We start from the raw sequence: 25622 nt of genomic DNA on the forward strand, positions 1-25622 counted from the left end.
TATTATTAACATTTATTTATAAAGCGCCAACATATCCCGCAGCGCTGTACAATAAGTGGGTTTCATACATTGGACATACAGAGTAACATATAAAGCAACCAATAACCGATACAAGAGGTGAAGAGAGCCCTGCCCTAAAGAACTTAAAAATGCCCAATTTCTGGAAATATGGGCCATGTGGGAATTAGCAGGACCAAAATGATTGACCCTACTGCTACCCAACCCGGGGACACGCTCAATAAATATAGTATAAATATAGTATAATATCAGCCGGCTCAGTCTTCCCTGCTTGGACAAAGATCTACTATGACCATTAAATCAAGGCCACACAACAACCATGACCCCCAGGACACTGGAACCCAAACCACACAACCTTTCATCCACAAATCTATGGAATATCCAATGAGACTATGCCAACCACTGATACTATCCCTCCTTACTGCGGTTACATATATGCTATGTTTACGTATATTTTATCATTTCTTTTTTTTTTTACTCTCTTAATAAAAAATTTAAGTTACCAAAAAAAAAAATAGTTCCCCAACCATTCAGATCTTATAACCTGTCTCCGAATGCAAGAGCAAACACACCCACTCCATCCCTCCATCCCTCTATCCCTCCATCACTCCACCCCTCCATCCCTCCATCCCTCCATCACTCCATCCCTCCATCCCTCTATCCCTCCATCACTCCACCCCTCCATCCCTCCATCCCTTCATCACTCCATCCCTCCATCCCTCCATCCCTCCATCCCTCCATCACTCCATCCCTCCATCACTCCATCCCTCCATCCCTCCATCACTCCATCCCTCCATCCCTCCATCACTCCATCCCTCCATCCCTCCATCACTCCATCCCTCCATCCCTTCATCACTCCATCCCTCCATCCCTCCATCCCTCCATCACTCCATCCCTCCATCCCTCCACCCCTCCATCCCTCCATCCCTCCACCCCTCCATCACTCCATCCCTCCATCCCTCCATCCCTCCATCACTCCATCCCTCCATCACTCCATCTCTCTATCCCTCCATCCCTCCATCACTCCATCCCTCCATCCCTCCTTCACTCCATCCCTCCATCCCTCCATCTACTCCCCGCAGCCTGCAAGGCTGATCTCACACTGAATTCTGTCAACGCTCTTCATGGTTCATCCCAAGAAACACTCCGGTCTCTTCCATGCAATTTCAGCAAAAATACATCTATTGAGCTTATTGACTCCAGCAAATGACAGAGGGAATTAAAATGAAATCGGTAGCAAATTGCCGTCTCTTTTTCTACCCAAATGCGCCATTATTCTTGTAATTGGTAAACAAACACCCTGACATTTGTGTAGCGCGGCGATAAACACGTTACTTGAAACAGAATATCCACGCTCATTTAAAAAAGGATAAACAAGGGATGTCAGATTGCTGGCATCATTAACATTGGTACAAGGTTTTTATTTTTAAAAAAATAGGCGACGATGGGAGAAATAGTTAGTTAGGATCAAGTACAGGTACTGTTTTATTATTACAGAGAAAAGGGGATCATTTAACCATTAAATAAACCCAATAGGGCTGTTCTGCCCCAATAAGGGGTAATTATATCTTAGTTGGGATCAAGTACAGGTACTGTTTTATTATTACAGAGAAAAGGGAATCATTTAACCATGAAATAAACCCAATAGGGCTGTTCTGCCCCAATAAGGGGTAATTATATCTTAGTTGGGATCAAGTACAGGTACTGTTTTATTATTACAGAGAAAAGGGAATCATTTAACCATGAAATAAACCCAATAGGGCTGTTCTGCCCCAATAAGGGGTAATTATATCTTAGTTGGGATCAAGTACAGGTACTGTTTTATTATTACAGAGAAAAGGGAATCATTTAACCATGAAATAAACCCAATAGCACTGTTCTGCCCCCAATAAGGGGTAATTATATCTTAGTTGGGATCAAGTACAGGTACTGTTTTATTATTACAGAGAAAAGGGAATCAGTTTTAAAATTCTGAATTATTTGATTAAAATGGAGTCTATGGGACATGTGCTTTCCGTAATTCGGAGCTTTCTGGATAACGGGTTTCCAGATTTGGAATCCCATACCTGTACTAATGATTGATTCTGGACTTCATAGATTGGAACCTGATTTAGAACTGAGCCAAACACAAGGTAACTATAGATTTGTTTTTCTAGACAACCATTTGCCCAATCAGCCTTTCTGTCTCTTCTAATATCCGATAATTGAAGTTGATTTTTAAATAAAGAAGTAATTTCATAGGTTTCATCCCAAATAAAAAGCAGAAACTAATGTGAAGCTTATGGCATATTGTGGTACTACTTGGCACTATATTGAATTTTATAATGTTCTTTTGACATGGAGAGATGCCAGGAATTGTGGGCAAATGTCTACATAAAGTTTCCTCTCCATTCTACATGGTGGGCAACTCAACCTTCCTGGAATCAAAGTAGACCTTGTTGACAGGGACAATCCACCTCAACACTATTACCTGGATTCATTTTCTTTAATTATTCTAACAATTCAGAACTACTAGTCTATACTTATCCTTCCTACTAAGCCCTATAAACACAACTGCCAACCGTATGAGGCCATGTGAATACAAGGTATTAGTTAGTTAAACACTCCTACATAAAATATTTCAGATTGGTCACCAAATAAAGCCCCTGTAAGCTGATAGGATGCATAGAGGCCCCTAATAGCCAATCACAGCCCTTATTTGGCTCCTCCATGAACTTTTATGGTGCTTGTGTTGCTCCCCAAGTCTTTTTACATTTGACTGTGACTCACAAGTAAGAAAAGTTGGGGTTCCCTGGTCTAAAGTCTAAATCCTTTTTTGATCAGGTGAGATTAAGAGAGGCTCCAGGACGACTCAAAATAGTTTATCCATTCCTCTGCATCACGGAAAATAGAATAATGAGGAAAAATACAGAAAACATGATGTACTGTGCCCTTTGTTTGCACTCTACACCCACAGATGAACCTCAGTGAGTAATAATTTGGCTATTACAGTCAACCGTTAAATTGAGTTCTGGTTTCTCTACCAGTGTTTCTAGTTTTGTTATGATGAATGATCTCTGATAAATCAAAAACCCCCACCATGTGATGCATAGAATGACATTCATTGGTTTTTGGTATGGCAATAAAAAGAGGGACTATACTTGATGTTTTTAGAATAGGGCATGGGGTGTAAAGTAGGGTAAGACGCCTAATACAGTAATTATTCTCATTTTTGTATTACTCTTCATTTTTTAAAATTTAGTAGAGCTGAATAAAACTGTTTAGAAAAAGTGGGCAGACCTGTGAGTTTTTGGGGCTCCTGTGTCATTTGGCAAACGTGGAACCAAAATCTGACTTTAGCTTCTAATTCTGGACGATGGGAGAATATGCAACTAGAAGTGACATTGTAACTACCAGGTCAGGCACCCTTACTCCTATAGGAAATGCAGGATTAATATTTCACTTAGGGGTCTATTCATGAAGGTATGACCACTCCGAATACAACTAATTCATATTTTTTCATACTGTGCGTATTTTCTGCAACTTTTTCTTACCTTTGCACAACGTTTTCGTACTTTGCGACAAAATTGTATTGTTGCAAGGAAAGTAGGAAAGTTTCGGATCCATTCAAGCTTCGGTATGGTGACTTTCCTTGGGCCGGGTTGGAGCTGCAGAGTGCCATTGAGCCCTATGAGAGGCTTTCCTTGGGCCAGGTTGGAGCTGCAGAATGCCATTGAGCCCTATGGGAGACTTTCCTTGGGGCGGGTTGGAGCTGCAGAGTGCCATTGAGCCCTATGGGAGACTTTCCTTGGGCAGGGTTTGAGCTGCAGAGTGCCATTGAGCCCTATGGGAGGCTTTCCTTGGGCCGGGTTGGAGCTGCAGAGTGCCATTGAGCCCTATGGGAGGCTTTCCTTGGGCCGGGTTGGAGCTGCAGAGTGCCATTGAGCCCTATGGGAGACTTTTCTTGGGCCGGGTTGGAGCTGCAGAGTGCCATTGAGCCCTATGGGAGGCTTTCCTTGGGCCGGGTTGGAGCTGCAGAGTGCCATTGAGCCCTATGGGAGGCTTCCAAAATGTCAATGAATATAAAACTTGAATATCTTGAATGTTTCGAGTTTATGAGCCCCAAGAATTCAAAAGACTTGAAACATCGGAGTTTAAGAATATGGCTTGACTTGGCCCATGTCAACTCCTATTGACGAACTGTAACTTGAATTTGGGTTTTTTAAGCGCAAAAAGACTCAAATTGAGAGAAAAAATCAGACTTAACCATTGATTAATCACTCCTATAGTATTTCACAAGTACTTAAGTAGTATCAGCCTCGGGGGAGTCAGGTGAAAGGACTACTTGACTTTATGAAATGTCATCGCTTTGGTATGTACATCATAACCGTTGAGGCTAACATTAGATGTAGATCAAGCCTTAATCTCTATTCGGTCTGGTTCTTGCAAACCAATAGGAAAGTGATTAAATACTTCAAAGATTTTCTTGAATGATTTAAGTACAGCAAGACACCAGGAAAAAAAAATTGTTGACAGAAGTGGAAAATGTCTTATTTTGTATCGGCAGCAACTAAAGAGCAGCATCCCCGAGACATGTCTGGAAAATGTATAGGATTAACTTTAATATGCCTTATGAATAGGCGGTATAGTTCTGCTTAAATCAAAGCTATTTTGGTACATGCACTGATAATGTATATGAACTTTCCCTGGTGAGTAAACTCATAGGAGATAAATCTATATATATTGAACAGGTTGAAGTAACATTTATCTAACCGTCCCAAAACAGATTAACATTAATGTTTCCCCATGGTGTTTCTGTGGTATTTTGTGTATGAACAAGGTCATTCAATAGAGGTTTATTTTTAATTAAATAGTGGGGCTGAGTGGTTTTTAACTCACCATATGGTAAAATGGTCAACGCAATATAAAAATAAGATCCACGGTAATTGTATATTTAGTTCAATTTAGAGTTTGGGGCGATTGTTTGGTATTATGTTACAGTTTATAAGCATTGGCTTAAGTTGTCATAATGCAGTTTTTTTCTGTCCACATAAAGTATCTTTAAGAGTTTCTTACCTTTTTTAGTAATAATAAAATGTAATTTCGTATCCAGTGATATAAGAAGCAGAGAGTAATTCCTTTAGCTGGGTACTGAGCAATTAATATAGTGTAACAATGTACCCCTACTGAAAATTATAGAGAGTTCCATGACCATATAAAGGCACCAAACTCTATAAACTATCATATTATCATCCCATTACCCATATCCAAGGGGTAAGATGCAGGGCTGCCATCAGGGGGGCACAGGGGGTCCCTGACGATTCTCACTTTAAGGGGAGGCCCGGCAGTGCTACAGTTTTCTAGCTTGGGCTCCCTTTAATCAATTACGGGCCCTGTCATTGGGGGTCAGAAGGTAATCTGATTGGTCACGCCCCCAATATTATAAAAGGACCTGTCTCCTTTTGCATTGAGACACAAGTGTCCCAGAAGGATCTCGCCGGAGGAGCCAGAGAAGCCGCCGGAGGAGAAAAAAGAAGACGAAGAAGCAGCTGGAGGAGAAGGAAGAAGACAAAGAAGCCGTCGGGGCAGAAAGGAGAAGACGAAGAAGCCGTCGGAGTAGAAAGAAGAAGACAAAGAAGCCGCCAGAGGAGAAAGAAGAAGACAAAGAAGCCGCTGGAGGAGAAAGAAGAAGACAAAGAAGCCACCAGAGGAGAAAGAAGAAGACAAAGAAGCCGCTGGAGGAGAAAGAAGAAGACAAAGAAGCCGCCGGAGGAGAAAGAAGAAGACAAAGAAGCCACCGGAGGAGAATGAAGAAGACAAAGAAGCCGCTGGAGGAGAGAGAAGAAGACAAAGAAGCCGCCGGAGGAGAGAGAAGAAGACAAAGAAGCCACCGGAGGAGAAAGAAGAAGATAAAGAAGCCACCGGAGGAGAAAGAAGAAGACAAAGAAGCCGCTTAGCTCACAGTATTTCCCTGTATTTCCCATCATACAGTGTTCTTTCCATTTTAACTTGATGTCCAGCCTCTAACAGACCAAGAGCTTGATGCTACTAGGGTTGCTATCTATCCGACTTTGACCCAGACAGCCTGGTTTTCGAAACCTCCTGCCCAGTTTCCCAAATTACTCAGTAACACTGACGCTGCATGTCACGGCCTTGCCTCCTCCCCGCCCCACAATGTCACAGCCCCACCTCCTCCCCACCCCTGTGACAACACCCCTGCCCGGCTAATAAAGCCGGTAGAGGTTGCAACCCTAGATGTTACCTCCATCATACTTTTCTAGAGACCCATAGGTTTTATGATAAATACACTTGTGCTTTGGTTGGTGGTGCCCACAATGCTATCCAATCCATAGAAACACAATGGTGCCCAGAGCATGGTAGAGGAGTGCATAGATTTCAAGCCAAGTGCAAGGTTCTTAGGTAAAGGGTAATATGTACTGTAGGTTGAATTTGTATCTTCTTCTCCAGGTGCTCAAGATTACCGTCACACTCCAAAAGAATAATATCATCATCTCAGGTACAATAACAAACATATAACTTATATGAAATACATAAATATTATAAAGCAACCTTTTCAGCTGTAGCCCCTTCCTTAGGCTGACATTTTGAATAAAGAAGCTGAAAGTAGTGAGCAAATAAAACCAAATAAACCATTTCCATATTCTTCTTCTTCAAATGACAAAACTTTGTTTTTGGAAATTGAAATTTGAGATCAGGTTTTTGTTGTCTCCATTTTCTTGAATTGTGGAAAAATCTTTACTGCTTGTAAATCGACCCCTAAGGGATGCCTTAGGCAAAGGTAAGTTGTACTTCTGTACTTTGTTTTTTAAATGGAGCACTGGTCCATGGACTAAAAAATTACTAAATTAACTGGGAGTTGCCTAACTTATTTGGCTTTACTTGCCCTTTTTTTCTGGCTAAAATTGTAAAAACCTTGACAGTTTCCATGTGACAAGCTCTCTTAATTAGACAAGGGAAATCTGCTCAGTATCCAAGCTAGGGGACGTTCCTAGCACTGCTAATAGTTATTTTTGTTTGAGCATTGCTGTGCTTTCCTTGTATTGTTCATTACCAAGGGAAGAGATCTCCCTCTACTGGGAAGTGGTATGTTCCAACACAATACATGTAACACTGCCTAAAGAATGATGTTCATTGTACCTATATTATCTCTATATATACAGGTATAGGACCTGTTATCCAGAATGCTCGGGACCAAGGGTATTTTGGATAAGGGGTCTTTCCGTAATTTGGATCTCCACACCTAAAGTCTACTAAAAATCAATTAAACAATTAAACTCAATAGGATTGTTTTGCATCCAATAAGGATTATTTATATCTTAGGCTGATGCCACACGTAGTGTTTTTACGCTGCGTATTTTCGGCGGCTGAAAAACGCCTGATATCATCATCCATAGAAATAACTTGAAAAGACTCGAGGCAAACCACACAAAGCGTAAATACGCTAGAAAACGCCTTAGCACGGAATTTTCAAGCGTAGGCTGAAATACGCCAGTACTTGCAAAGCAAGCTATTCCTATGTATACGCAAAGGCAGCTGCCAGACCTAGCGGAAATACGCTGCGTTTTTTGCTATTTCACACTATTAGCACCATGGCAACGGGATTTGCTTACGTCACCAGTACTAGGCTGAAAAACGCCATGTGTGGCTTGTGCGGCGTTTTTAGGCAGAGAAAAAACGCAGCGTAAAAACGCCACGTGTGGCATCAGCCTTAGTTGGCATCAATTATAAGGTACTGTTTTATTATTACAGAGAAAGGGGAATCATTTAACCATTAAATAAACCCAATAGGGCTGTTCTGCCCCAATAAGGGGTAATTATATCTTAGTTGGGATCAAGTACAGGTACTGTTTTATTATTACAGAGAAAAGGGAATCATTTAACCATTAAATAAACCCAATAGGGCTGTTCTGCCCCCAATAAGGGGTAATTATATCTTAGTTGGGATCAAGTACAGGTACTGTTTTATTATTACAGAGAAAAGGGAATCATTTAACCATTAAATAAACCCAATAGGGCTGTTCTGCCCCCAATAAGGGGTAATTATATCTTAGTTGGGATCAATTACAGGTACTGTTTTATTATTACAGAGAAAAGGGAATCATTTAACCATGAAATAAACCCAATAGGGCTGTTCTGCCCCCAATAAGGGGTAATTATATCTTAGTTGGGATCAAGTACAGGTACTGTTTTATTATTACAGAGAAAAGGGAATCATTTAACCATGAAATAAACCCAATAGGGCTGTTCTGCCCCCAATAAGGGGTAATTATATCTTAGTTGGGATCAATTACAAGGTTCTGTTTTATTATTACAAAGAAAAAGAAAATTAGTTTTAAAATTCTGAACTATTTGATTAAAATGGAGTCTATGGGGCACATTTAGTAATCCATGAACGTCCGGAAAGCGTCCGAATGTATTTATCCTGTAATGATCTGTATTTTTGCGATTTTTTTTCGTCGCCGTTGCGACTTTTTCGCGAATTGTCGCAACTATTTCACCCAGTGCTCAATATGGAAAAGTCGCGCCAATTCGCGAAAAAAGTCGTACTGGCAACGAAAAAGTCGCGACAATTTGCGGAAAAGTCGTGACGGCGACAAAAAAAATCGCAAAAAATACTAAAAAGTTGCAAAATGTTTGTTTCCAATCCGATTTTTTCCCATTCAGGATTGGGATTCGTGGATTAGTAAATGTGCTCCTATGGGAGACATTTTTCTGTAATTCGGAGCTTTCTGGATAATGGGTTTCCGGATAAGGGGTCCCATACCTGTATATTGTATTATATCACAAGCACTCCTCACCTACCAATCTGTGCCCCTTATTTGTTATTTACAGATACCACATAAAAAAATCATTTAATTCATTGAGCAAAAAAGCTTGTCCACTAATTAAACACCAGTTGTATTAAAGTGATGTAATTGCAAATGAAAGCAGTATCTGTCTGGCAGTTTCTAATCTGACCTAATCTGCTGGTTCTGACTTCTGAAACAACGTCAGCTGATTAACATTCCTGAAGAAGAACTGACCTGCTACATTGTTCAGTATTATTCAATATTATCATAATTAATTACCATTTGGGTTAACTCCTTTCTTCTAGTGATGTGTGGGCCAACAAAAACTTGGCATGTGTCTGACCCTAACCCACCCTCTCCCAGCCCAAAACCAACCATGCCTGCAGCCATATTAACTATATACCTGCACCCAATCCACCCCTTTCTGACATCACTAGAGGGGATGGACCAGTAGTAGATAAATAAATAAGCGATGAACATCAGAAGGAGGAGGAACTGGAGAACGTTCATGGGTGGGGTGGGGCCATGGAGAGTTTGTCTTATACACTTTGTGTGATCCTCCCAATAATTATGTAGTGATTACTTGGAACTCCCTTTCTCCTATACCCTCTGAACGAGCTCCAAACAAATTATAAGGGAATTAAAAAAGAAAAAATGATGCAATATGTCTGAAAAAACTTTGCAAGTGTACGTGTCTCCATTTTCAAGTCAAAGTAAGTTTAAAATTATAACACCGATAAAACTGGAACATTGGATATCTCATTCAGACATGACTACCCATCACAACTTTTGTTAACATGATAAGCCTGGTTTTACCATTTTACCATTCTCTGACCTCCAGCATTGGTCCAAGCATTGTGAAATTGTTAATTCTTCTTCAATGATCCCATCGCCCTCTCTCAATCTAAGCACATTATCTTTCATTGTTAACTAACCTAATCCTTTTTAACCCATCAAACAATGCTATGCTTGCAGGTTCAAATCTAAAGGTCCCCATACACGGGCCAATGCTAGCTGCCGATATGGGTCCCTTAGACTGATTCAACAGCTAATCGGCCCGTGTATGGGCACTACCGACGAGCCTGCCCGACCAATATCTAGCTATTCTTTTGTCGCACGGCTATTCTTTTGTCGCCCGCGGCTATTCTTTTGTTGCCCACAGCTATTCTTTTGTCACCCTCGGCTATTCTTTTGTCGTGAGGCTATTCTTTTGTCACCTGCAGCTATTCTTTTGTCGCCCGTGGCTATTCTTTTGACACCTGCGACTATTCTTTTTTGAAGCGTGACTATTCTTTTGATGCGGGCGACAATTTTTGGACGCCTGCCGAATTTTCCTGCGGCCAATTTCGAAACACGGAAATTCGCCGCGAATCCATGCCTGGCGCCTATCCCATCACTAAAAGACACATTATGAATCCATTTTTTTTCCATTTACCACAATTTCTAATCTATGCTGTTTGTTCCTATGTTATTCAGTTGATTATGGGTGCCTATTATTTTGATGGGTTTTAGGTCCCATGATCTAGATTAACTTTGACCTCAAAATGTTACTATGAACCTCTGAAATACTAAAAACCACCTTCCACTGTCTCAACAGTGTAAATTTCCCTTACAAAACAATTTCCAATTACAAAATAGGCAGTAACTCTATTTGCAGTTCCCGGCCATAATTCCCATCTCTAAGGTTTCAAAAGAACGTTTTGGGGAAAGTTTATATTATCTGTGACTGAGTGAAGATAAAAACAGTGGGTTGCTACTCTACACAATATACAAAGCGGACTCTCAGCATCTTCTCAGCTATGTCTGGATACAGTATTGCCATATGCAGGCAGTGATGTATTCATGGGGGGGGAGCAGACACATAGGACCCCCACCCTATTATCCCAAGCACTTTGCGCCCAATGATATTAGGAAATAAATGTTCCTGAAGTTCCTACGCAGACACAGGACAAACAGGCAGATTCCTTGGGCATAGTGTCTATAGGGGTATCAAACTCAGGATCCCAGTGCTAACCACTGAGCCCCCCTATATTAAAAGACACATTATGAATCCAGTTTTTTTCCATTTACCACAATTTCTAATCTATGCTGTATGTTCCTATGTTATTCAGTTGATTATGGGTGCTTATTATTTTACATATTTTGCCACATTTTACACCTGATGGGTTTTAGGTCCCATGATCTAGATTAACGTTGACCTCAAAAGGTTACTATGAACCTCTGGAATACTAAAAACCACCTTCTACTGTCTCAACAGTGTAAATTTCCCTTACAAAACAATTTCCAATTACAAAATATGCCGTAACTCTATTTGCAGTTCCCGGCCATAATTCCCATCTCTAAGGTTTCAAAAGAACGTTTTGGGGAAATTTTATATTATCTGTGAGTGAGTGAACATAAAAGCAGTGGGTTGCTACTCTACACAATATACAAAGCGGACTCTCAGCATCTTCTCAGCCACGTCTGGATGAATTCTCAAAAAAAAAGGGTTGATTCCGCTCTGGTGATGTCACTGACCTCTTCGGTGGAAAGTGCAATAAAAGTGGAAGATGAATCAAACAGATGATTCTGTGAGGGAAAACAGGAGCTGCGCATTGTCCCTGATACAATAAAGAAATGTTTATGTGAGAAGATGTTGAGAACACACAGATCAAGAACGTAATTCTTTAACGATACAGGAAACATTCCTCAAGTCCATCATTACTTGCACTACTGAAAACTCGTTTCTTTGTAGCCGAGGTCAATGAATAATATCTGCGCCGCATTGTTTGAATATTTCTGTCTCAGTGGCAGAATCTTCATGTCAAGCAGATACCTGTTGTTAGCAAGAAATGCTCTTCTTTCCTTCACGCATACATAGACATTACACATGGATAAATCATGTTTTAGTCGTGTAACTTACATCAACGTTCTAATTTATCATATATGGGTTGGTAAAAAAAAAAAAGCCGCACGTGTTCTCTCTCACTATTTAATGCTTTTTTAAATAATTTCCGTCTATATGGAAAATGTTCCCAAACAAGGAAATTGCAGCAGTCATTGAATAACATATCATCTCCCAAAGGTTGTCTCAAGCACTACTGATACGCTAGGGTGGTGGTGGTCAGACTTGTTTTGTTCAACCCCCCTGTCAAGGTTGAACTTTGGATAATGTCCCCCCATTGTTCATAACAAGGTTACAGATATACTGTATGAAATAAGTTCTCACCTTCAAATCTCATTTTATTTCAGGGGTCGGGAACCTTTTTGGCTGAGAGAGCCATAAACACCACATATTTTAAAATGTAATTCCGTGAGAGCCATACAATATGTTTGGCCGCGGATGCTGCGGGGCAAGGTATGGTGGGTCCCAAGGATGCTGGATGCGATGCAGAGGAGGGCGTGGCCTGCGCTCGGCAGATGGAAGACGTGTTCTAAGGCTTAGAACACGTCTTCTATCCGCCGAGCAGAGGGGCAAGGTAGGGTGGGTGCCAAGGATGCCGGATGCGATGCGGAAGAGGGCATAGCCTGCGCTCGGCGGATAGAAGACGTGTTCTAAGGTTTAGAACACGTCTTCTATCCGCAGAACGCAGGCCACGCCCCCTGTTATTTTTTTTATTTATGATTTGGCAGAGAGCCAGATGCAGCCATCAAAAAAGCCACATCTGGCTCCCGAGCCATAGGTTCCCTACCCCTGTTTTATTTGACCTTCATCCTAAGCTTTTGGCAGAATCTAGAAAAGCAGAAAAGGCATTTTCCCAAAATCTCACCTAACTGGCCTTCATGCTGCACCCCCCAACCACCCCAATGAATTTACTCCAGGTCAGCTTCACAATTAAAGAAGCACTGTACTAGGGTGAAGTGCAATTAGACCATGAAGTCATCAGCCATCTTGTTGCATTGCTGTATATCAAGCAATTTTCAGGCATCATCATGACCTATAAACATAACTGCTTGGTTGCATTCATCTGTAAAGCTTGTGACTAAGATATTCCTTGAAATGTCAGGTCATCAGGTGGCAGAAGACTAGGGCAAGTGAGGCAAAAAGCTGATAAGCACCCTTGTTTTGGCCCAGCTCACATTTGTGGCTGCTTCCAGGCAGAAGAGCGTTGTGAACCTCCCTATCAGTTGGGTCCTCCCAGTGGCAAGTGAAGAAATAAAGGTTCTGTTGGTCCTTAACCTTGGATTAGATGTAGACTTGATCCAGGGAGATCAAACAAGAGGTATTTTAAGAACATAATGACATTTATTTAATAAATAGTTATACAATTCACCAAAAAATACCTTCTAGGGGTCAATATCCCCTCCAGTAGAAGTCTCTCAAGGAGTAAAGCTAGGCTGACTGTCAGCTGAGTGTCCCTTTACTTTTGGCAATTATATCTTAGTTGGGATCAAGTACAGGTACTGTTTTATTATTACAGAGAAAAGGGAATCATTTAACCATTAAATAAACCCAATAGGGCTGTTCTGCCCCAATAAGGGGTAATTATATCTTAGTTGGGATCAAGTACAGGTACTGTTTTATTATTACAGAGAAAAGGGAATCATTTAACCATTAAATAAACCCAATAGGGCTGTTCTGCCCCCAATAAGGGGTAATTATATCTTAGTTGGGATCAAGTACAGGTACTGTTTTATTATTACAGAGAAAAGGGAATCATTTAACCATTAAATAAACCCAATAGGGCTGTTCTGCCCCAATAAGGGGTAATTATATCTTAGTTGGGATCAAGTACAGGTACTGTTTTATTATTACAGAGAAAAGGGAATCATTTAACCATTAAATAAACCCAATAGGGCTGTTCTGCCCCCAATAAGGGGTAATTATATCTTAGTTGGGATCAAGTACAGGTACTGTTTTATTATTACAGAGAAAAGGGAATCATTTAACCATTAAATAAACCCAATAGGGCTGTTCTGCCCCAATAAGGGGTAATTATATCTTAGTTGGGATCAAGTACAGGTACTGTTTTATTATTACAGAGAAAAGGGAATCATTTAACCATTAAATAAACCCAATAGGGCTGTTCTGCCCCCAATAAGGGGTAATTATAAGAGGAAAAAAGTAGAAAGAGTTGTGACATAGACTGAATCACATGACTATACTTTTGAGGCTTAGGCGTGTCATCTTCTTGGCCAAGGAACATTCTATTTCTGTTCCTTAGGTACCAAACTTCTATTGCCAGCTCTGCCTGGATGACCCATTCTTGAAATACTGTGTGAACAGGTTTTTGTATAAGCGATTTATAAACCGAAACCATATAAAATAACGTCAGTAGAGCTCAGGAACATTAATATTCCATAAATGCACCCGATGGCCTTTGAATCAACACGCATAACAGATGCATGAAATGATTCTAACAAATTCAATTGAAGCCAAACGTTGCCCCGCAGCCATTGTCCTTTGGACGTTTCCAAGTTTATTTCTTAACACCGGGCCTTCATCAGTGGCTGTATAATGAAATGAAAAGAAAATAAATACTTGGCAATGACTCTCATCGGGGACCAATCATGTTTAGTCTGACCGGGCTATTGAATGCGAAGGGTGGGGTTGCCTAATACATATCAGAATAGATTAATTGAAATGATAAACGTCATGGAATGTTTTCCCTGGTACACAGTCTCTCCCTCACCCCCCCCCCCCCTACCGAGAAATAAAGGAATTAATTACTTGAAACTGTTTCAGTAAGTTTTACAGGTTTTAATAATGTTAATGTCCCAATGTCAAACATTTCCTGCTCATAAATGATTGAATTAAGGCCGTTTAAAATGTGCCTCCTACCTCGAATTCTTCCAGATGAGCGTTTAAGCCGTGCAAAAAAGCCATTTTAGGGACTTTTGTTTTTTAATAGCGATTTTTCATGGAAGCGGTAATTACGTTCTGAAGATGATGGAATATTTCCACGAGGAAAAGCAAAAATAGCCGGGTCTTTTTTTTCTTCTACATATTACTGCATGCTTTCATACACACGAGCAGTAATATTTCTTAAAAAATTGATCCAGCGCTAGTGATGAGTGAATCTGTTCCGCTTCGCTTCACCCAAAAATTTTCGGATCTTTTAAAAGATCCGCAAAACGGCAAAAAATTCGCAAAGCGGCGAAAATGTCGTGCAACAAAAAAAATTGTCGCCCGCGGCTATTATTTTGTTGCGCGGCTATTGTTTCGGCACCCGTGGCTATTATTTCGTCGCCCGCGGCTATTATTTTGTCGCGCGGCTATTATTTTGTCGCGCGGCTATTGTTTCGTCGCCCGCGGCTATTATTTTGTCACGCGGCTATTGTTTCGTCGTACGCGGCTATTATTTTGTCGCACGGCTATTATTTAGTCACACGGTTATTCTTTTGTCGCTCGTGGCTATTATTTCGTCTCCTGCGGCTATTATTTTGTCGCGCGGCTATTATTTGGACACCCGCAGCTATTATTTTGTTGCGCGGCTATTGTTTCGTCGTCCGCGGCTATTATTTCGTCGCACGGCTATAATTTAGTCACACCGCTATTCTTTTGTCGCCTGCGGCTATTATTTTGTCGCACGGCTATTATTTCGTCGCCCGCGGCTATTATTTCATCACACGTCTATTATTTAGTCACACCGCTATTCTTTTGTCACCTGCGGCTATTATTTTGTCACGCGGCTATTATTTGGACGCCCGCAGCTATTATTTTGTTGCGCGGCTATTGTTTCGTCGTCCGCGGCTATTATTTCGTCGCACGGCTATAATTTAGTCACACCGCTATTCTTTTGTCGCCTGCGGCTATTATTTTGTCGCGCGGCTATTATTTCGTCGCCCGCGGCTATTATTTCATCACACGTCTATTATTTAGTCACACCGCTATTCTTTTGTCGCCCGTGGCTATTATTTCGTCGCGCAGCTATTCTTTTCACGCCCGCGAATTTTTTCACTGCAAATTTTTTCATCTGTTTCGCGAAACAATCCGCCAATAGCGAAACGTGGAAATTCGCTGCGAATCCATGACTGGCGAAACATTTCGCCCATCACTATCCAGCGCTTTTATAATGTATGGATCCAGCGCCCCCTTCTGCTGCCATTTTAAATATGGATTAATGTAATGTACAGCTGACCTGACCTCGTTGCTGATATAATGGGGTATCTCACAGTGGTTGGCCACGTTGCCAAGGTTAATCTTTTTCCAATCTGATTGATTCTCAGTGCTGGCTATAGAACGTGATCAATGCCATCTCAATATCAAGTAAATGGCTCTCAAGATCACCCAAGATTTCCCCAGCATGCATCGGGGCTGCAGCCATGGAGGAACCTATAGTACATTTTGCCTGAGTCAAGAAAAGAAGTATCAAAGACTTGTAGTACTATAGACATGAAAGGGGGTCGGTGGTAGTACTTCAACTCCTACTGCTCTCAAGGCAGAGCTATGCTGATGCAATGTTCTCAGCTCTCTCTCTTCTCATGGACCAATGGAGTTAATGGGTCTCCAAGCTGAACTAGCAACTCATTTAATGAAGAGCAAATATACAGTAGGCAAAGAAGATATGTTCCTGCAAGCTGCAAGAGGTATGATTATGGGGAAAATGTAACCAAAATCCACCAAATTATATATTTTCCAGCACATTCTGTATTGTAACTGTCCCTGCAGTCAGCTGATATAATTTAGCAAATCAGAATCACAAATGGTCAACCCCATCACTAGCAGCTAAACTTTGTATATTGTGTATACTCAAAGAACTCTCTAGCTCCTCAGTAGAGCTAACCCAACGGCATAGCATCATGCTGAGCCCCCAACTGAGTTAGTGAGACCCTTGCTGATGAAGGTTACAGGTTGTTGAGTGAGTCAATGAGTGAGTGAATGAGTGAGTGTCAACCTTAAAGTGCAGTTGGGAAGTTGGAAAGTACAGAGAATTGACTTACTAAGTGCTAGGAACTTAGTGTAGATGAATGTTGAGCTCACAAGCCAGAAGTTACCTTGTGATAGGAAATGTGGATGGTGAAACTAATTCCGAAACTATTCTAATGGGGAAAAAACACAGGGTTGGACTCAATTCAAGAGGGAGAATATGGGAATAAAGTGCCCATCTGTGCTATAAATGGCAAGCCTCTTGTTTCAACACATATTGCAACATATTTTTTTTTTACATTTGCATTTCTTCTCGTATTTCGCTTCAGCGTGCATATTTTATTATATATATTTTTTCTTTCACTTTTTTTTTTTTTAATCCAGGACCCTTGTAAGTTTTTCCTTTCCCCAGGCCATTCTTTTCATTCTAATATTTCAATTCAAAGGCAGTAGCAAGGCTGATATATTAATAAAAGGCTCGTATTTACTCAATGAAATGTTCCCCCTCCTCAAAGAGCTCAAATGTAGAGCAAGTGCAGAATGAGCTCAGTGCTTTGTGCCAGACTGAAGATCCAACACAACATATATAACCTGCCTAACTACTAGTTGGCCCAGAGGAAGGCAAAAAACCCCATCTGAAGCCTCTCTAATTTGCCGCAGAGGGGAAACAATTCCTTCCTGACTCCAAGATGGCAATCGGACCAGTCCCTGGGGCAACTTGTACTGAGAGCTATCTCCCATACCCCTGTATTCCCTCACTTGTACTGAGAGCTATCTCCCCTACCCCTGTATTCCCTCACTTGTACTGAGAGCTATCTCCCATAACCCCGTATTCCCTCACTTGTACTGAGAGCTATCTCCCCTACCCCTGTATTCCCTCACTTGTACTGAGTGCTATCCCCCATAACCCTGTATTCCCTCACTTGTACTGAGAGCTATCTCCCCTACCCCTGTATTCCCTCACTTGTACTGAGAGCTATCCCCCATAACCCTGTATTCCCTCACTTGTACTGAGAGCTATCTCCCCTACCCCTGTATTCCCTCACTTGTACTGAGAGCTATCTCCCCTACCCCTGTATTCCCTCACTTGTACTGAGAGCTATCTCCCCTACCCCTGTATTCCCTCACTTGTACTGAGAGCTATCTCCCATACCCCTGTATTCCCTCACTTGTACTGAGAGCTATCTCCCATACCCCTGTATTCCCTCACTTGTACTGAGAGCTATCCCCCCTACCCCTGTATTCCCTCACTTGTACTGAGAGCTATCCCCCATACCCCTGTATTCCCTCACTTGTACTGAGAGCTATCCCCCCTACCCCTGTATTCCCTCACTTGTACTGAGAGCTATCTCCCCTACCCCTGTATTCCCTCACTTGTACTGAGAGCTATCTCCCATACCCCTGTATTCCCTCACTTGTACTGAGAGCTATCCCCCCTACCCCTGTATTCCCTCACTTGTACTGAGAGCTATCTCCCCTACCCCTGTATTCCCTCACTTGTACTGAGAGCTATCTCCCTACCCCTGTATTCCCTCACTTGTACTGAGAGCTATCTCCCCTACCCCTGTATTCCCTCACTTGTACTGAGAGCTATCTCCCCTACCCCTGTATTCCCTCACTTGTACTGAGAGTTATCCCCCCTACCCCTGTATTCCCTCACTTGTACTGAGAGCTATCCCCCCTACCCCTGTATTCCCTCACTTGTACTGAGAGCTATCCCCCCTACCCCTGTATTCCCTCACTTGTACTGAGAGCTATCTCCCCTACCCCTGTATTCCCTCACTTGTACTGAGAGCTATCTCCCCTACCCCTGTATTCCCTCACTTGTACTGAGAGCTATCTCCCATACCCCTGTATTCCCTCACTTGTACTGAGAGCTATCTCCCATACCCCTGTATTCCCTCACTTGTACTGAGAGCTATCTCCCCTACCCCTGTATTCCCTCACTTGTACTGAGAGCTATCTCCCCTACCCCTGTATTCCCTCACTTGTACTGAGAGCTATCTCCCCTACCCCTGTATTCCCTCACTTGTACTGAGAGCTATCCCCCCTACCCCTGTATTCCCTCACTTGTACTGAGAGCTATCTCCCATACCCCTGTATTCCCTCACTTGTACTGAGAGCTATCCCCCCTACCCCTGTATTCCCTCACTTGTACTGAGAGCTATCTCCCATACCCCTGTATTCCCTCACTTGTACTGAGAGCTATCCCCCCTACCCCTGTATTCCCTCACTTGTACTGAGAGCTATCTCCCCTACCCCTGTATTCCCTCACTTGTACTGAGAGCTATCTCCCATACCCCTGTATTCCCTCACTTGTACTGAGAGCTATCTCCCTACCCCTGTATTCCCTCACTTGTACTGAGAGCTATCTCCCTACCCCTGTATTCCCTCACTTGTACTGAGAGCTATCTCCCATACCCCTGTATTCCCTCACTTGTACTGAGAGCTATCCCCCATACCCCTGTATTCCCTCACTTGTACTGAGAGCTATCTCCCTACCCCTGTATTCCCTCACTTGTACTGAGAGCTATCTCCCCTACCCCTGTATTCCCTCACTTGTACTGAGAGCTATCTCCCCTACCCCTGTATTCCCTCACTTGTACTGAGAGCTATCTCCCTACCCCTGTATTCCCTCACTTGTACTGAGAGCTATCTCCCTACCCCTGTATTCCCTCACTTGTACTGAGAGCTATCTCCCCTACCCCTGTATTCCCTCACTTGTACTGAGAGCTATCTCCCATACCCCTGTATTCCCTCACTTGTACTGAGAGCTATCTCCCATACCCCTGTATTCCCTCACTAGTACTGAGAGCTATCTCCCCTACCCCTGTATTCCCTCACTTGTACTGAGAGCTATCTCCCCTACCCCTGTATTCCCTCACTTGTACTGAGAGCTATCCCCCCTACCCCTGTATTCCCTCACTTGTACTGAGAGCTATCTCCCCTACCCCTGTATTCCCTCACTTGTACTGAGAGCTATCTCCCCTACCCCTGTATTCCCTCACTTGTACTGAGAGCTATCTCCCCTACCCCTGTATTCCCTCACTTGTACTGAGAGCTATCTCCCCTACCCCTGTATTCCCTCACTTGTACTGAGAGTTATCTCCCCTACCCCTGTATTCCCTCACTTGTACTGAGAGCTATCTCCCCTACCCCTGTATTCCCTCACTTGTACTGAGAGTTATCTCCCCTACCCCTGTATTCCCTCACTTGTACTGAGAGCTATCTCCCCTACCCCTGTATTCCCTCACTTGTACTGAGAGCTATCCCCCCTACCCCTGTATTCCCTCACTTGTACTAAGAGCTATCTCCCCTACCCCTGTATTCCCTCACTTGTACTGAGAGCTATCCCCCCTACCCCTGTATTCCCTCACTTGTACTGAGAGCTATCTCCCTACCCCTGTATTCCCTCACTTGTACTGAGAGCTATCTCCCCTACCCCTGTATTCCCTCACTTGTACTGAGAGCTATCTCCCATAACCCTGTATTCCCTCACTTGTACTGAGAGCTATCTCCCCTACCCCTGTATTCCCTCACTTGTACTGAGAGCTATCTCCCCTACCCCTGTATTCCCTCACTTGTACTGAGAGCTATCCCCCCTACCCCTGTATTCCCTCACTTGTACTGAGAGCTATCTCCCCTACCCCTGTATTCCCTCACTTGTACTGAGAGCTATCTCCCCTACCCCTGTATTCCCTCACTTGTACTGAGAGCTATCCCCCCTACCCCTGTATTCCCTCACTTGTACTGAGAGCTATCTCCCTACCCCTGTATTCCCTCACTTGTACTGAGAGCTATCTCCCCTACCCCTGTATTCCCTCACTTGTACTGAGAGCTATCTCCCCTACCCCTGTATTCCCTCACTTGTACTGAGAGCTATCCCCCCTACCCCTGTATTCCCTCACTTGTACTGAGAGCTATCTCCCCTACCCCTGTATTCCCTCACTTGTACTGAGAGCTATCTCCCCTACCCCTGTATTCCCTCACTTGTACTGAGAGCTATCTCCCCTACCCCTGTATTCCCTCACTTGTACTGAGAGCTATCTCCCCTACCCCTGTATTCCCTCACTTGTACTGAGAGCTATCTCCCCTACCCCTGTATTCCCTCACTTGTACTGAGAGCTATCCCCCCTACCCCTGTATTCCCTCACTTGTACTGAGAGCTATCCCCCCTACCCCTGTATTCCCTCACTTGTACTGAGAGCTATCTCCCCTACCCCTGTATTCCCTCACTTGTACTGAGAGCTATCTCCCCTACCCCTGTATTCCCTCACTTGTACTGAGAGCTATCTCCCCTACCCCTGTATTCCCTCACTTGTACTGAGAGCTATCCCCCCTACCCCTGTATTCCCTCACTTGTACTGAGAGCTATCCCCCCTACCCCTGTATTCCCTCACTTGTACTGAGAGCTATCCCCCCTACCCCTGTATTCCCTCACTTGTACTGAGAGCTATCCCCCATACCCCTGTATTCCCTCACTTGTACTGAGAGCTATCCCCCATACCCCTGTATTCCCTCACTTGTACTGAGAGCTATCCCCCCTACCCCTGTATTCCCTCACTTGTACTGAGAGCTATCCCCCCTACCCCTGTATTCCCTCACTTGTACTGAGAGCTATCCCCCCTACCCCTGTATTCCCTCACTTGTACTGAGAGCTATCTCCCATACCCCTGTATTCCCTCACTTGTACTGAGAGCTATCTCCCATACCCCTGTATTCCCTCACTTGTACTGAGAGCTATCTCCCATACCCCTGTATTCCCTCACTTGTACTGAGAGCTATCTCCCCTACCCCTGTATTCCCTCACTTGTACTGAGAGCTATCTCCCCTACCCCTGTATTCCCTCACTTGCTAAATACCCATCGAGACTCTTCTTGTACCTATATAATGTATCAGCCAGTACGACTGATTCGGGGAGGGAATTCCACAACTTCACAGCTCTCACAGTAACAAACCTTTTCCGAATATTTAAACGAAGTGGGTGCCCTCGTGCCCGTTGGAAGGACCTACTGGTAAATAAAACATTAGAGAGGTTATTATATGATCCCCTTATATATTTATACATAGTTATCATATCCCCCCTTATGCGCCTCTTCCCCAGTGTAAACAAACCCAACTGGGCCAGTCTTTCCCCATAACTGAGACTTTCCATACCCTTTACCAGCTTAGTTGCCCTTCTCTGGACCCTCTCTAACTCAATAATGTCCCGTTTGAGCACTGGAGACCAAAACTGAACAGCATATTCTAGATGGGGCCTTACCAGCGCTCTGTAAAGGGGAAGAATAACTCCCTCCTCCCGTGAATCTATACCCCATTTAATACAGCTCAGTACCCTGTTTGCCCTTGCAGCTGCTGCCTGGCATTGCTTGCTACAGCCAAGTTTATTATCTACAAGGACTCCAAGCTCCTTCTCCATTATGGATTTGGATAGTGCAGTCCAATTAAAGGACAAGCATTATGTACAGGGCCCTGGCGTGCCATCGCTTTCTTCTTCTTCGCTGGTGCTTCTTCAATGTTAATCTTGAAGGACATACAAGTAAGGGACATGCCAAGGGATGCTCACATCCCACCCATTGCTGCATCTCTTCTATGCAGTGCCTGAAAGGGTTCCCAAACAACCTTTGCCAATCCCCCTCCCCCCCAAAAGGCAATATAGACAACCAGGTTGGGATAAAAAAGGCCACAGCTTTATTAACAAATTACTGTTAAGATTTTTTACAATAACAATCAACATTGTCTCAACATTATATCCCCACACGGAATGCCTGCCCACCGGAAGATCACCACCAACTGGGCCACCGGCAAGTGGAAGCAGGTAACCATAAAATCCACCATCCTGGGACCCTTGCCCAAGGAAACCATATCCACCTTGGCACACTTGTGCCTAAAACTGGGGCATAAGCCCCCCACCCCTGGCAAGCATTCCTCTGCAGCTGTGACAATAAGGCATCTGTAGCCAATTACGATGCCCCCTCACCTGTAAACTTACCACAAAACCAGGGCAGGAGGGTGGGATGTTGCTTGTCCTCTGCTCCACCGGAAAAGGTAGGAACTTCCTGTCCCGCGTTCCCTATACCATGTTGTCTCCTCCTTCTGCCTGCTCACTTCCAATTGCAGCCATCCAGAAGTTAACCCTTTGCAGACCTCCCCCATTTCTAGCCTGACCTTCCTCACCCAGTCAAGACCCTTCCTTTTAATAAGTCTGAGCCCCATTAGACACAGATCAGCACAACGCTTTGAGTTTCATTTAGGAAGTGATAAGGGTTGTCCTTGTGAGCAGGATTACTACTTTCCACGGGGAAAGAGGGTGACATTTTTCTAGGAAAGTCTACCAGAAGAAGCAATGCTATTGAAGATCTATATATATGAATATAAATAACAGTTCATCCCTTTTTTAGTAAGGTTAAGCCTTAAGGTGCCCCACTTTTCCTTCCGTCCACTCACAAAGCAGCATCTCTATCTTGCTTTGTGGATGAGATCATAGGATTCTCTCTTTGTAACAAGTCCTTCTACCATTAGTCAGAAATCCCATCTGAAAGCCATTGTAAAATCACTGTAGGAGTTTATGGCTGCGACAAAATGAAGTACCCCCCCCCCCGGGGTCTCCCCAAATTATTTCTGTCCTTGCACCAGCGGAATAATTTCCATGGAGGGGGACAAGGACGGAAGGGTTGGCAGCTCCCTACTATTATGAAAGGGAGAATTTCCCAATAATGACATAGAAGCATAGAGGAAGAACGTATCATTTGATAGATGGTGTTCTACTGCCACCCCTGCAAGAAAAGAACTGTTTTCAATAAATAAGTGCAGATTTTTTTTTTTCAACTTTTCCTAGTTGTGCATCCCTGGACAAGCGTTAGGTAACTTTGGCTCACTATAAATTGGGTGTTGTGCTTACAATATTGTTTTCACTGATATTCTTGTCTGTTCGGTTTCCTTGTGTCTAATGACCTTCCTGTGTCCACCAAGGGTTATCTCTGTAGCAGGCCACATCCCTACCTTCTACTCAGCTAAAATCCCATCATGTGACACAGAGACCCAAGCTGTACCAGAGATTGTTTTCATCGTTTTTGTTTTACATTTTGAACAATTTAGACTCAGTGAAAGCTGAATACAGGAAAGCCAGGGAGATAGAACCCTTCCGAACATGGAAAGGAAGACAATATCAATGACTTTGACACAGCTCAACTTTCCTGTGCTCATCATCATAATTTGCTTGGAATATTTTTAATTTATATGACATATTTCACTTATAAATAAGTATTTACCGGTTCTGGTTTAATATTCCCTTAACATATAATGCAGGGAAATTCAGCATATTGACTTTTTATGTAGGTAAAGGTTTAAACTTGAAAAAACCCCATCAATGTTGATCTAATTGATAATTTATTGTTACGAAGTGGATGGAAAATGTGCCTGAGTTTAAGGTCCCCATACACGGGACGATTCTAGCTGCTGATATGGGTCCCTTAAGCCAATTCGGCAGCTAATCTGCCCGTGTATGGGCACTACCGACGGGTCTGCCCGACCGATATCTGGCCTGAAATCGGGCAGATCTTGATCGGGCAGGTTAAAAAATCTAGTCGGATCGGGGTCCGCATCGGCTCGTTGATGCGGTCCCCGAACTGACTTTGCCTATACCCGTCGTTATAATTCGACCATTTGGCCCCAGAGCCAAATGAAAGAATTAGCCTGAATTCTCCCGATATTGCCCACCAGTAGGTGGGGATATTGGGAGAAGATCCGCTCGCTTGGCGACATCGCCAAGCGAGCGGATCTGAAGGTGTATGGCCACCTTTAGAGTTGAATCCATCTGTTCTCATACTGATTTAAGTTCCAAAGAAAGTTCCTTGTGAATTTGGACAATTCACTAAATGTTTGTGTTCTAAAACACTTACCATATGCCTACAAGGCTGCCTTACAGGAAAACTATAACTCCAAACAATGTAGGTCTCTATAAAAATATATCCCATAAACAGCTCATATGTAAAACCCTGCTTCATCTAAACCATTTTCATATAAATATACTTTTTTAGCAGTATGTGCCATTGGGTAATCCTAAATAGGAAACTGCCATTTTAAGAATTAAGGGCCGCCCCCTGGGATCATAGGAGTCACAGTGCACACAAACAAGCCAAGGCACACATACATGCTAGGCCCCATCAGCCAATGAATGGGCAGAGTTCTGCCTTTTGCTCCCACACTACTTCCTGTTACAGTTAGAGCTGCATCACTTCTTGTCAGCTGATCTCTGAGGGAGCACACAGCCCATCACTAAATGGCGGCTCGAGGGAAAGGATTTAAAAGGGCAATATTTACTGATATATATATTCCAGTTTGGGGAGATTCTTTGATAGGTCACTTAGTATAATATAAACTGTCTGTTGGTTACGTATTCATTCTGGGGCTACTGGAGGCATCTTCAGGGGCACAGACCTTCCCTGCTAAAGGGCTGGCCTGGGTCTTGGGTACAGAAGCCCAAAGCATTTCTAGTCTACTTCTTTGTTAGGCTTTAGTTCTCCTTTATATCTTCCAGGCACAGGGCCTAAACCGAGCAGAGAAGCATCAGGAGACACCTCCTGAATCAGTAACTTGAGTTTTTTGTATTCTGTCTGTCCAGTGTCAATATCATGAACAAAATAATGAATGGAATCTACAAAAGTGCCCATCTTATATCAGATATATATGTATGTCTTCTTTAAAAAGTAAAAAAAAAAGTGTCAGACTCCTGTTGACCTTTTCGTTCTTGTAGTTTCTCCTGAAATTGGCTCTTTTTCTCTCAAGCTGAATGACTGTTGTTTCACATAGAAACCAATGCTTTCTACAAACCACATTATGAATATTCATAATAAAAATAGTCCCTCTCCAGCCAATATTCAGCCGAGTATCATTCAAGCCCATGTTCTGAGCAAAAAAAGCAGTAGCCATGGTGGAACACGATAGGCAACATTTTCACAGTACCGGAGTGTTAAATATCAGACCGGTGCCAATGGAAACATTAAAGTTGTTATTTTATTAGAAAA

The 25622-nt window shown here is 43.0% G+C and overlaps 1 protein-coding gene across 1 annotated transcript; it reads left to right on the forward strand.

The window, feature by feature from the left end:
- Nucleotides 1-3373: 3373 nt before the first annotated feature.
- On the forward strand, nt 3374-5954 carry LOC105947547 (putative uncharacterized protein DDB_G0292636). The gene is made up of 2 exons (XM_012965082.1): nt 3374-3414; nt 5477-5954. Exons 1-2 carry the CDS (start codon nt 3374-3376, stop codon nt 5952-5954), a joined length of 519 nt encoding a protein of 172 aa, XP_012820536.1.
- Nucleotides 5955-25622: the final 19668 nt, after the last annotated feature.

Source organism: Xenopus tropicalis, chromosome 6 (genome assembly GCF_000004195.4).
Source record: "Xenopus tropicalis strain Nigerian chromosome 6, UCB_Xtro_10.0, whole genome shotgun sequence".
Lineage (NCBI taxonomy): Eukaryota > Metazoa > Chordata > Amphibia > Anura > Pipidae > Xenopus > Xenopus tropicalis.